The sequence below is a fragment of the Anabrus simplex genome, chromosome 5 (genome assembly GCF_040414725.1).
Source record: "Anabrus simplex isolate iqAnaSimp1 chromosome 5, ASM4041472v1, whole genome shotgun sequence".
Lineage (NCBI taxonomy): Eukaryota > Metazoa > Arthropoda > Insecta > Orthoptera > Tettigoniidae > Anabrus > Anabrus simplex.
Genome location: NC_090269.1, coordinates 153,213,443 through 153,228,066, shown reverse-complemented (window position 1 = coordinate 153,228,066; position 14,624 = coordinate 153,213,443). Strand labels below are relative to the sequence as shown.

The 14,624-nt window shown below is 39.2% G+C and overlaps 1 protein-coding gene and 1 pseudogene across 1 annotated transcript in view; one reads left to right on the top strand and one right to left on the bottom strand.

Annotated features, from left to right (window-relative positions):
- LOC136874721 (uncharacterized) overlaps positions 1–14,624 on the bottom strand; it is a 231,397-nt gene that overhangs the window by 36,603 nt on the left and 180,170 nt on the right. The window contains exon 3 of the mRNA XM_067148381.2: positions 5,473–5,610. Coding sequence (XP_067004482.1) covers positions 5,473–5,610 — 138 coding nt within the window. The remainder of the gene's footprint in view (positions 1–5,472; positions 5,611–14,624) is intronic.
- On the top strand, positions 8,893–10,324 carry LOC137500940 (piggyBac transposable element-derived protein 3-like; annotated as a pseudogene).

Genomic DNA, 14,624 nt, shown 5'->3' with positions numbered 1-14,624 from the left:
TAAGACACGTTAGACTATATCTCAACGGAATTACGCATCCCTACGAAAACATAGACATTAACTTTGAGAAAAATAAGTTTGGGATGCTCTATGACATGTTTTGTAAATTTCAATCACCGTATTATCAGAAAGAAGATCGTCCGCTATTTACACCTCAAGATTTTAAAAATAAAGCACCGATTGTAGTTATAGACTGCTCTTATCATGAAGAATCTATAAAAGAATCTCCAGTTGATATTCGTTTAGAATTTGAAACATCTGAAAACATTCCTGCTGACACAGCAGCCTATTGTCTTATTATTCATATGAGTGATGTTACTTACCATCCGCTAACGAATAATGTTACGAGACTATAAATAAGAATAGCTCTTTATCATTTTCATTAGTGTGTGCTTCAATATCGTACGCTATGGAACAAAACTGCAAATGTGCATGCTGTTTGCATGCTCATACGCAACATCTTATTTAACTTACACGAGTGAGTGAGGCTATTAAGATGTTCTATAAACATAGATCGTCGATGCCGAAACATCTTATTCAATACTTACCACCAGGATTTTTATCTACGTACGCTGCCTCTTACGTACATAATTTTTGGGGTATCCTTCCTCTACACAGTAAGATGTCGATCGAAGTAGCTTTATGCAGAACTTGTCGACGACATTACAAGCATCGAGGAGAAAATGGTGATGATGATTGGGATGGACCAAATCCGAGGATTGAACACTGTACACAGTGTATGAATGAACTTTCTCTAGTACCTCGTGATGATGATGATGATTATTCCGAAAAGGAATAACAACAAGGTAAGAAGTATATGATCTTCTCTGTAAAGCATAACATACTTAGTATAATACATTTCTAAATGTTTTGTTTAATTTGAATGTTGCAGGAGGCATTTCAGAAGCATACGTTGTTAAGAAGCATACTAACCTTGTCAGCAGCAAAAACGAACACTGTTGTAGTACATCTGTAAATAAATATTTGATCGCATTCAAAAATGTTGTACTTATTGCATTGCTTTACACCGACTTACTCTTAAGAAAACGATCAGGTCTAAACATGCATAATGACGTCATCACTGCAGCACGTACTTACTCTAGCTTTCCCGATGCATGTTTAAACTTGTTCGAATTTACCGCCACGACATTCCTTTACACCGACTTACTCTTAAGAAAACGGACAAGTCTAAACATGCATGATGACGTCATCACTGCAGCACGTGCTTACTCTAGCTCCCCCGATGTATGATTAAACTTGTTCGAATTTTTCCGCCACCACATTTCAACTAAAGAGTGCAGCAGCGAGGTAAGCGATGTAAGATGGCGGTAGCTAAAGATGGCAGCACGGTGCTCTGTTGATTAAAGATGGCTGCTTGTAAAAAAGATTTTTTCAAATTATCCGCCACCACATTTCAACTAAAGAGTGCAGCACTGAGGTTTGCGATGAAAGATGGCGGGTGACAGCTTGTCAAATAGAATTTTTCAAATAGTCCGCCTCAAAGGTAAGTAGCTAAAGAGGGCAGCACTAAGGTTAGCAATGCAAGATGGTGGATGACAGCTGTGACGTAAAAATTACCCGCAAGATAGCAGCACGATGCTCTTTTCATTAAAGATGGCAGCTTGTCAAATAGAATTTTTCAAATTAACTGCCTCAAAGGTAAGTAGCTAAAGAGGGCAGCACTGTTCTCTCTGGATTAAAGATGGCTGCTTGTCAAAAAGAATTTTTCAAATTATCCGACACCACAAAGAGGGCAGCACGGTGCTCTCTTGATTAAAGATGGTGGATGACAGCTGAAGAGCACGTAGAATTTGTTTCTAAACAAGAGCACGTGGAATTTGCCGTCACCACATTTCAACTAAAGAGTGCAGCACTGTTCTCTCTGGATTAAAGATGGCGGATGACAGCTGTCAGAAAAGCACATGGGTTTGTTTCCAAACAAGAGCGCGTTGAATTTGCCGCCACCACATTTCAAAGGTAAGTAGCTAAAGAGGGCAGCACGGCACTCTCTGGATTAAAGATGGCGGATGATAGCTGTCAAAAAAGCGCATAGGTTTGTTTCCAAACAAGAGCATGTAGAATTTTTCAAATTGCCGCCACCACATTTCAAAGGTATCTATCTAAAGAGTGCAGCACTGAGGGTTGTGATGCAAGATGGCGGATGACAGCTGTCAGAAAAAAGCACGTGAGTTTGTTTCCAAACAAGAGCACGTGGAGTTTCCCGCCACCACAAAGAGGGCAGCACTGTGCTCAAAGATGGCTGCTGTCACGTAGAATTGTCTGCCACCACAGGTATCTAGCTAAAGAGGGCAGCACGGTGCTCAAAGATGGCTGCTGTCAAAAAGCAGTTTTCAAATTATCCGCCACCACATTTCAAAGGTAAGTAGCTAAAGAGGGCAGCACGGTGCTCTGTAGTTTAAAGATGGCGGATGACAGCTGTCAAAAAGCACGTGGATTTGTTTACAAATTCAAATCTCGCGCTAGTGAGGTTAATTTGGCACCAGTAAGGTTTAGGTCCGTCAAGATAGCTACACTGAGGTTGTTGTCTGTCAAAAAGCACGTGGCTGTCAAAATGCACGTGGATTTGTTTACCTATTCAAATCTCGCACTAGTTAGGTTAAGTTGGTACCACTGAGGTTTAGGCCCGTCAAGATGGCAGTACTGAGGTTAGCGATGCGTTGTTGTCTGTCAAAAAGCACGTGGCTGTCAAAAAACACGTGGATTTGTTTACAAATTCAAATCTCGCGCTAGTTAGGTTATGTTGGTACCACTGAGGTTTAGGCCCGTCAAGATGGCAGCAGTGAGGTTAGCGATGCGTTGTTGTCGATGACAGCTGTCAAAAAGCACGTGGCTTTGTTTACAAGTTCAAATCTCTGGCCAAAATTCAAATTTCCCGCCCAAATTCAAATTTCCCGCGGGAGGAGGAGGCCGCCGAACTGTCCTATGATACTACTGGGAATGTTCCATTTCTCCCCAAGCGCTGAATATTCCAGTAATCCATCATCGAGATACAAATAGAAAGCCCCCGAGAAAGAAGAGTGGTTGTAGTGTTGGAGTTCGGTAGTCGTGTACGCTGCTGCCAGTGCCCCACTGGTGTCAGAGTATCTGAGCTGAGTACAGTGTGAGTACTGACTACAGTACCGCATGTGTACCGGAGTGCGCGCGCTTCCGGGCACTCTGAGAACCGTCGTGAGTGTAATTGGAACAGTGTTAATGGTCGTTGTCGTGAGGAGTATTGAACCAGGGAACAGCAGGCAGTGCTGTCTGGGGACTCACGACTGAAATGTTGCCATTTCACCAAAAGAAACGAATTTTCAATTTTAACATTAAAATCCCACAATTCTTCCTCTTTCGAATCCCCATCCCGAAAATAATGAAAACTCTGTATACAACATAGGGCCCACTAAAAATAAAAAATATTTGTTAATAACTTCGCAAGAAATTAACTAATCAACTTCACATTTTGTGTAGTGTTCTGTTTTAGTGATAACTGCTTAAGTTTTAAATCTGGTTGTGATAACTGGTAAATTTCAGAAGTTCCAAATTTCCCCTTAAGGATTATATCCGTCTCATATAATACCAACGAGCCGAACCGCCGACTGTGAAGAGGACAGAGACTTATACATAGGCACCAATTAGTGAATATGGTCCTTCCGCGTTGAACAGAATTCTGTGTGCATTTACTGGGTCATCCTGAAATAATTTGGAGCGATGAAACAGGCAATATTTGTAACAACGTCGTTCTAGTCGATCAAATGTGTGACCTGGTCGAGGTAGCGTTAAAACGATGGAGATCATAGCTGTAGGCTGACAAACCACTGATGATGGTGGACAATGTTCAAATATCTCGGCTCTGTCATCGCCACAATCATCTGGAAATCGTTGACACGTATCTTAAAGCGGGAGAAGCCAATCTTCATGTGTGCGGGTGTCACACTGACGGAGAAAACAAGATCGCCCTGGACAGAAAGGAGCGGTCGAACAGCCAAGAACAAAGGACATCGCTCTTCCCCAACGCAGAAGTGGAGGCAGTGCAGACACATATAGAGTACAACCAGGGAGGGGAAAATTTTGATATTCTTCAAGTGTTTCTGTACAAGGAATGATGCCTGAACCACTTTGGGTTTGCATTCGTGACAAGGTGGGTTCAAACCGCACTGTCGGCAGCCCAGTCCCATCCCATCATCTGTGTCGGTGCAACACAGAACAGGCCCCGCCTTTCTCTTTCAGGAATAAAATAACATTTCGGGTGTCAATTTTCACGTTGCTTGTGCCGTGGTTAAGTTGTTTTGTCCTTTGGTGCTTGTGATTATCCAAGTTAATGTAACTATGGATCGATGGTGAAAATAGGCTTAGCTAAAGACTCAGGAGAAAGAATAGCGAAGCCTTTAGACATGAACATGCACCCGGGGCTGCAGTCGAGGGTACACGCGTGTACAAGTCGTACGCCCTCTGCTTAACTCCACTCTTCTGATTTCCTGCGTGTACCTTCTACTCTGGCTTATTTTCTTTTTAATCTGTCAGTGAGTTTTAACTCTCCAGCTACGCTCATAATTGTGAACATCTAGGGTTCAGCTTGATGGATAACATTTTCAGCCATCACTTGTTTAAGGTCTTCACTGTTTGTTGCTTACGTCTCCAGCCTTATGTTAACACATTCAAATGCCCCAACAGTTGACCGATTGAAGCCTGAGAAATATATGAAGACGTGGCTGCAAAACCTCCGCACTGTAACATACTCCAATTCAAGTGTTTCTTCCAATGAAAATTGTGATCGCAAATCAAACTAGACACCTCGGGCTGTCTTTTAATAAATAGCTGGAAATAGGTCCAGTAGGAAACTACTGTGTAAGCAAATTAAGATTTTCAAACTAGTGCATTCAAAAATGGATTTCTTCTTTGTCATTATGAAATGTCTTCTATATGCCTGGTTTATGCCAAATTGAGGGCAGTTTGTTGTAACTAGTTGTAACTCACTAATTTTAAACGCTAGAGTGGTCTGGCATCAGGAATTTGTCATGCCCTGACTTAGACTATACCCTGTAAGAATGTTGGAACTACAGCACTGCATGCACCGAAGAAAATTCCGTTGAAGTTATTTAGAGATTCACGGTGCTCAATAAAACCTATATGAGCTGTTATCAAACATTCAAAACTAGCCTAAATTGTGTAAATAATTTATGGGAGTCCACCAGAACAAAAGAAGTATTCTGGTGACACTTAAAACGTCCCTCTCTATGGCTAACCATGTTGATGTTCACCCAGATGTAGAAACTGAACGCATTACATTTTAATGAGAAGTGAAATGTGCTGAGGCAAGCCATGCTAACCAAGTTTCCAGGTTATGGCGATGTTTATCCAGACACAGAAATTCAATTCATTACATTTTAATGAGGCAAGCCATGCTAACCAACATTCACATCGCAACATATCACAGGCGAACAAAAAAAAAAAGTTGCATGTGTTACTTACCCTTCTTACACTTCTTTTGAATAGTCTTAGTCTGTTCACAAGTTGCTGGGTCACCCTTCTTGAGGTTCAGGATTCGACTCCTCATGTTTGTCTTAGGGTCACAGTCTGACCAGGCACCTTTCACATAACGGCAAGGATCTGAAAGTATAAGAGCGACTTTCAATTAGAATGACTCTTCATTTTGGCTTGCTGTTTACTCCGAGGCTCCTGATGCAGTCCCCAACATGAATGCAGCACATGACGGCGGAGCCTAGACTCTGAAACGCGTTGTGCAGTAAAATATTTAATAAAAATTATGACGGATAACAATTCAGGAGTTTTACATCTAATTTATATGCATTACCGGTATACTACAAATCAGATTCAACCATACATAAATGATTATCTATCTATCCTTCTATCAATCACTACTGTTCTGTATTTAATGCAGTCGCCCAGGTGGAAGATTCGCTATCTGTTGTTTTTCTAACTTTTTCTTTAATAATTGCAAAGAATTTGGAAATTTATTGAACATCTCCCTTGGTAAATTATTCCAATCCCTAACTCCCCTTCCTATAAACGAATATTTGCCCCAATTTGTCCTCTTGAATTCCAATTTTATCTTCATATTGCGATCTCCCCTACTTTTAAAAACACCAGTCAAACTTATTCGTCTACCGACGTCATTCCACGTCATCTGTCCGCTGACAGCTCGGAACATACCACTTAGTCGAGCAGTTCATCTTCTTTCTCCCAAGTCCTCCCAGCCCAAACTTTGCAATATTTTCGTAACGCTACTCTTTTGTCGAAAAGCACCCGGAACTAATCGAACTACTTTTCTTTGAATTTTTCCAGTTCTTGAATCAAGTAATCCTGGTGAGGGTCCCATACACTGGGACCATACTCTAGTTCAGGTCTCTCTCCTTTACAACCTTACTACAACCCCTAAATACCCTCATAACCATGTGCAGAGATCTGTACTCTTTATTTACAATCCCATTTATGAAGATCTTTCCTTATATTAACACCTAGATACTTACAGTAATCCCCATAAGGAACTTTCACCCTATCAACGCAGTAATTAAAACTGAGAGGACTTTTCCTATTTGTGAAACTCACAATCTGACTTTTAACCCCGTTTATCATCATATCATTGCCTACTGTCCATCTCACAACATTATCGAGATCATTTTGCAGTTGCTCACAATATTGTAAGTTATTTAGTACTTTATACAGAATAACATCATCTGCAATACGCCTTATCTCCTAATCTAGTTCTTTATTCATATCATTTAAACACATACAAGAAAACATAAAATTCTAATAATACTGTCTTGAGAAATTCCCCTCTTAATTATTACAGGATCAGATAATGCTTCACCTACTCCAATTCACTGAGTTCGATTTTCTATGAATATAGCCACACATTCTGTTATTCTTTTGTCTAGTCCAATTGCACTATTATGCACATGTAATACTTGGTTTTGAGGAACAATGATGTCAAATAATGAGATGTGATTTAGCTTCGTATTTGTCTACAAAACAGGCATTCACCTATCGTTATATTATCATCATAATCATCATCATCATAGGCATTTATTCGTCAAATGAATATAAATATGCATTTTGGAACATAAATTGTGTCATCTCAAGTGGTTGATCATTGCCATAGACAGTGATAACATGTATCATTACAACAAGATGAACGGGAAAATAATAATAATAATAATAATAATAATAATAATAATAATAATAATAATAATAATAATAATAATAATAATAATAATAATAATAGGCTTTTCGAAATAAAAAATAAGGTCTTGCATGGATAAATTCACTGAATTTTTTTACAAAATTAAAATAGTGAAATATTATTTAGCTACGTTACTATCCTGGTGGCCGTCGTCATCAAGGCGTTGAAGTCTAAAACAGTCTGACACCGAGGTTAACAAGTTTGAGTCCCGTTGGTCGAAAAAATTTCACCATCAGAATGGTGGCCGGCAGGATAAGTGAGGTGGGGGTATACAATTTCTAATCACTAGATTGCATGCCAAAAGCCTGAATTAAATTCCAAACCTCTCCGCAGTTCTCATTTGAAGTGCCGCTGTTGATGGTGATTCGTCCGTCGCGTCGGCTGGAGACCTTAAGCTTTGAGCAGACCCGATAGGAGTAGGCTGTGTGCTGGCACCGAGTTTCACCCTCTCCCCTCCTACTATCATATATCACTTCAGTCATTTCATCTCATTAACTCGCCGGGCTGAGTGGAGGCGCTGGCCTTCTGACCCCAACTTGGCAGGTTCGATCCTGGCTCAGTCCGATGGTATTTGAAGGTGGTCAAATACGCGTCAGCCTCGTATCGGTAGATTTACTGGCACATAAAAGAACTCCTGCGGGACTAAATTCCGGCACTTCGGCGTCTCCAAAAATCGTAAACGTAGTTAGTGGGACGAAAGCAAATAACATTATTATCTCATTAACTCCTCTGATTAGGTTGAGTAAGGAAGGGCATCCGGTCATAAAAACCCGCCACGGCAGATGTCATCTCACCTCATACCTGACCCCATAGAGAAACGGGTTGAACAAACTAGTCAGTTAGGTAAACATCCGATCTCGCAGAGTTAGACCTTACAGACCACGTGCAGCACTTTCAGGATTCATCTAAGAGCTAGAACGGTTGCACCACTTGGAGGGATGAATGACAGTGGAAACATCACACAAATCTCAGTAGAGACGGCCAGAGTGCTCTTTCGAGTTCGTGTTACCGGTGTTAATCTACGGGCCTGAGTGTGAAGCAGCTAGAAGATAGGAAAGAGATAAAATTTAGATATCTAAAGCGAGACCTGAGTCTATCAAGGACGTCAAAGATCGCGGCTTGTTTACGAGCTTGCGAGGGAAACTCTCCTGGTTGAGGATCTGAGATACAATCGTGTTTTAACAGGAGGTGCTGCATCCGCTGCATGCAATAAGCTACCGTTTGAGACGAATTCTACTCGACGGAGGCCATGATGGATCGGAAATGGATGGAAACGGGCTAACAACTGAGACATATTGTCACACGATTGGCTGTTCACCGGTTCCATTTCAAGATATTGCACCCATAAGCGAATGTGCATAATTAATGCCTAAATTAAATGTTTAATAATTCGCATATGGGAACACAGCAGTAGGCTGGGAAAAGATTGCAGTCTCACAAATCAACAGCCAGGCGCCGTTCAGACTGAAGATATATCCACAGAATACGTCTTAACCTCTTGAGTCCAGAAGTGTACATATGTACACCTTCAATTTTTATTTTATTTCGAACCATTGAGGTTAGATTTTTATGTTTGTGCCGTGTGCCACACGTATGTTTACCTTATTAGTTCCAAATAAAACCACTAGGAGCACTATATTCCTGTTCAGCTGTGAGCCAGACCACATGGAATTTTACATTTGACCAATATGGCTGCTAGAGAGCACAGCAAGAGAAGTAAGTACCGGTAAAATTATATTTAATGGCATATAAATGAAATAACTATTGGAATACGTTCAGTTATATTTAATAATTGAAAACACACAGTTTTTAATGTGTTGAAGTTAATATTTTGGTATGTTTTTATCCGGTAAAAATGAGGTGTACATTTGTGCACCTCAGGTCCCTACAACAATATTCTCCCTCTTTGAGGTTATGATTTTTTCCTATGTTTTCTGCATCATTAACCAGTGTTTTACATTTACAGGCATCCTTACTACAGATGCATTAGTAGATTTACTGAATAACAGTGATGCCGAACTGTCGGACACAGATGATGAGTTATTTGAGACAGCAATTATAGAAAACTCATCTACTGACTCTGAATCAGAAAATGAAGATAATGTACATTTAACAGCTGCTACTACACCACTGCAAGTAAACACCCGTTTGATGAAGTGGAAAACAACAAGGTATGTTCAAAATATTCTATATTTTTATATTGAAGGAACTCTTCCCATTATGCAAAGCATGCGCATGTACTTGTAAATACAAAATGAGTGTAGGCCTAATTTACGTTTCATAAATGGATGTTAATTCACACTAATTTGGAATGCTTTTCAGAATGGAGAGAAAGGGGCCTGAACTTGAAGAGGAACTGGAGGTCCATGAAAATGGTCCTAAAGGAGTACAAGAGGCCTTTCATGAATATCTGCCAACTGCTTTTTGGGAATTGTTGGCTGAGCAAACAAACCTGTATTCAGTGCAAAAACGTGACTTGCGTTCTGTTCAGACCACAGCTGTAGAATTACTACAGTTTACAGGGATTCATATTTTGATGGGTACTCTGAAGCTACCACAGGGAAAACTATACTGGAGCAGGGAATTAAAAGTGCCTTTAATTTCAGAATGTATGCCTCGAGATAGGTATTTTGAACTCAGGAATTACCTGCATTTCACAGACAACCTAGCTGAGCATGACCTGTCTGATAAACTGTGGAAAATTAGGCCAATGATAAATATTGTTAGGGATAAGTGTCTGACGTTACCAAGGCCTGCACATCTGTCGATTGATGAACAGATGATACCCTTTTCAGGAAGGTGTAGTTTTCGCCAGTTTGTCCCCTCAAAACCTAACCCACTTGGACTTAAAAATTTTGTCTTGGCAGCTAGAGATGGATTAGTATTAGACTTTTGTATATATCAGGGGAGAGGAACTGTTTGTGAAAATGACATGAAAGAGCTTGGTTTGGGTGGCAGCATTGTGAAACTGTTAAGTGTGACAGTGCCAAAGGATGGACATCATGTCATTTACACTGACCGTTTCTTTACCAGTATGAAGTGTGCAGAGTTCTTGATGAGTAATGGCATTCATCAAACAGGAACTGTCTTGAAAAACAGAATTGGGCCTGTGGTTGGTAAGCTGAAAGTTGACAAACAGTTGCAAAGAGGGGAGTGGGATGAGAAAGTTAGGGAAGATGGAAAAGTTTGTGTTCTGAAATGGAAAGACAACAAATGTGTTACATTTTTGTCAACTTGTGTTGGAAGTGAGCCACAGGCCACATGCATGCAATGGTCCAAACAGGAAGAAAAGAAAATTGAGGTACCACAGCCAGTAGTAACAAGGAGTTATAACCCAAACATGGGGGGAACTGACCTCTGCGACAGATTGTTGGCATACTATAGATGTACTGTACGAACAAAAAGATGGACAGTACGAGTCTTCAACCATTTTGTAGACCTTGTCCTTGTCAACGGCTGGTTAATGTACAGAAGGGCCTGCTGGAAATCAGATATCTCTAAGAGAAAACAAATGAGCCTCCTACAATACAGTCTCCATGCAGCTAATGCCCTGATTAGATCTGAAACAATTTCACAGTCAGTCAGACACTCACCGAGAGGACTGCACACTGTTGGCATTGAGGATGATGCACAAAGGGAACAGGAAGAACAAGAACCAGCCTCTAAATACCGTAAAGTGATATCACAGCCTATTCCGGAAGTCAGATTTGATATGTACGGACATTTTCCCAAGTATTAAAATGACAGCTTTCCATCCAAGTGTAGGTTCCCAGGATGCAAGTCCAAATCAAGAATCATGTGTGTGAAATGCAATATGTACTTGTGTGTCCTCAAGAACAACTGTTTCATGAAATACCATGTTAAGTAATGATTGGGCATGTAATTACAATGTAATATGTACAGTATGCTTGCATTTTTCAAGTATTTTTTAGAGTTATGGGTTGGTTTGGACACTGACATCATGGTTATTGAGGAACATCTTGCTTATTATTACATAAAGTTCTCATGTCAGATTTATACCTTCTATTTTAGTTTAAGGCATTTATGTAATTTTGTGATTTAATCTGGGTTAAATGTACCATACTTTTCAACATTAATAAGCTATATGTATAATTTTGTTAAATATTTTTTATGTAATAAAAACCTGAGGTGTACATATGTACACCATCAATTTTGGACACCCTATCAGCAGAATATTTTTTCTGGAATTTTTCTCAACATCTCTGATTCCCTATTATCAAATCTAGTGAATATCACTGTCAAAATCCAAATTTTTGTCTCCTGGGACTGAAGAGGTTAAGGCACGAACAGGAAGTAGCTAGCCTGAGTGGTACGTCCAATTATGTTTTATGATGCCGACGAGAAGTGGAAACTGTCTATCCAGTTCCCACGTGAATCCGCACGTCCAAATTTGCCCTGCCTAGAAGAGCGAGTGAGACACGAATAATACCCGTCATCCCTTAGCAGAAAATGGAAGAACCCAAACTACTAAGAGCGCGAACGTCTCAGCCAATCACAAAATTGCAAATTTTAATGTCGTGTCATAGCGGGAATCTACAGCTAGTATTTCGCGATTTGGTGCCCGAAATAGCTGTGAAATATTGTGTCCTGACTTCCAAGCAATATTTAAGGATTTATCAGTGTAAATGTGTGGTTAATCAGTGGTTAAATAAGAAATTTTCAACTTTACATGGAAGAGTGGTATCGCCCAGGAAATGAACAGTCATGGCGGGAAGGCGCCATACTCTGACAGAAAATAGAGCCAGTGACGCGCGCCGTCGTATGAATTAACCTGTGATCGTTTCTCATAACGCAACTGTAACACATAAATCGGACCAAAACTAGGAATGTTTTGAGCACATTTTCTAAAATTCTAACCTACGGACACATGACAAATCGGTCCCAAGTGCAGGATTATTACGCCACATCCCTTCCACAGAACTATTTTCGAAGTGGGGGAGGACTGTTTACAAAAACGAAGACACCAGTGTGGAGAATCTCAGTCTTGTACAAAATCTCAGTCTCGTAGGAAATCTTCAGTCTCGTCGGAATTCCCAGTCTTGTGGTGAATCGCAGTCCTGTGAGAATTCGCAGTCTTGTAAGAATCTTCAGTGTCTTATACAGTAGTTGACATCCGAGTGAGTAATGTATTTATTTGTGTGAGTAACATCTTAGCCGAAATGAACACTTTGACAAACTTTTATTCAACTTTAGATTATGCAGATATAATCAGGCAATTAAATTAACAAATGACAATGGTACTTATATTCTCAACACTTGCCATGAATGAACTTAAAGTGCTAGGACCGAGGTGAACATTGAATCTCGTCGTAACACGTAGCTGCATAACATTTTCCCTATTTCACGTGTAGCTTGTATATTTCGTGGAAAAGTCATATTTTGGAGGACGATTGTTATAAAATTCTCCACATCATCGGGAACATTACATTTAAATTTTTCCACACTCTCATAGAACTATTATTGCAAGTGAGATATTTGGGAGCAGAATTAGTCAAGCCAGTTACAGGGAGAAAACTTTGTTTTCACAATTGGAATGCTGCCGCACTAAGACCTTGAGTCCAGTGTTATGGTCAGAGAAGGTGAATAACCAATAATCCTTTACACAAACAAACTGAAAGGGGTGAGAGAGAGGCGACAGCAGGCAGGTAGCGGAGTCCAGACTTTCGACTTCACGTCAGGTGCTCAATGCAGTGTCATTCGTAGGAGTGCTAAAATGCAAGTGTTAACATAAATATGGACGTGTGCAACGATATTGTAAAAATGCATCAAGTTTGCGTGTGTGATCTCTTGGATAACATCAGCTTGAAGAAGAAGTACTAAATTCATCATGACGGGGTCCGGAGGATGATCTGACCTGCCTCCAGCACAAATAAGGTAAATGAGCAAAATGTAAATATGTTAATATGTAGGGATATGAACAATCGATGATTAAAAATGTAGTTTAGAATTTTAGATAGGATTATAAATAATTCACGGATCGGATGGTATTAATTATAGTTTGATATCATTTTATTTTGCGTTAAACGTGAGACTACGACAATTATATTTGGCGACTCGGAATATAAATGCCATAGTGTCATAATTATAGTAATTATATAAAACTAGAATAATAATAATCTTAATAATAATAATAATAATAATAATAATAATAATAATAATAATAATAATAATAATAATAAATAACTGTTAGCGAGTGTTACTTGCGTAGTTTCCTTTTGAAGTAAGTCATTTTGACATATGAGAATCCTATTTTACTAAGAAATTTACATACGGTGTAGTGCAGATTTTTAAAGTGATGATAATAATCATAATTGTGGTAATGAGTGTTATTTTGTTGACGCTTTGATTTTGTGGATGCCGCCATGTTAGTTTAAATGTTTATTTTTGCTATTAGCGCATTAGGTTTATTATTTCATGTTCTGTAATCATTATTCAAACGACCGTTTCCGGTAGCTCTCATACTTTGTATTTCGCGATGATCTGGTTGATATGCAAGATTAAATTTCTTTATGTAACGTGGTTACACATTCGATCGCCGTGTTTTTGAGAGGCAATCTCGTTATTTCAGTTAATTAGTGATAGGAAGCCATTGATAAGTTAGCTCTGATATTTCATAATATGTGAAACGGTGGATAATCAAAATAACGAGCAAAGTAATAGTAATATCCCTGATGTTCTGTGTTGAGAAATGGAAAATTTGATATTTGGACCATGTCATTAATAATGTCGAATAAATGGATGCGTGAACGACACAGTTATTTCGCCCGCCGGATACGAGCGAGGCCGTATTATGAGTTAGTACGTCGAGAATATTGATGAATAAATAGAATTGAGAGATGAATAACTTAACCGAAAGTGTTAAATATGCGACGACATGTGTTATGGTTGTAGGCGGAAAGCCTGTATTGCTTCAAATAGTTTCCAGGGAAAGTAAATGCTCGGAAAATATGCAATTGAGAGCCCGAGATAAATTGTGAACAGAGCGACTGATCAATGCGTGTTTCGACAGTCAAGTATAATCATTGATGACATGTATTACCAATAATTATTGTCCGTAAAGATTGAATAAGGTTATGTCCAGACATTTTAGTCTGAGGTTAGAAGATTGCCATCAAATTCACGTAATTTTGCTACATAGATCAGGGAAATATTTTATACTTCTACACTGCGCATTTTTATTTTTTATTTTATTAGGCAGCGATTTTTGGGATCTAGATTTTTATTATGATATCATTTCTTTGTATATATTTTGTCACCGTATTATTTTAAAATCTGATGCGTGAATTGTGTTTGATTTAATGTCTGTAAATAAAGTAAAGTAGGTGTAGTCAGATTATTTTAATTTCAGTATTTCTTAGGAGCAGTGTTTCTCCATTGACATGTTCATTTATGTAAATAA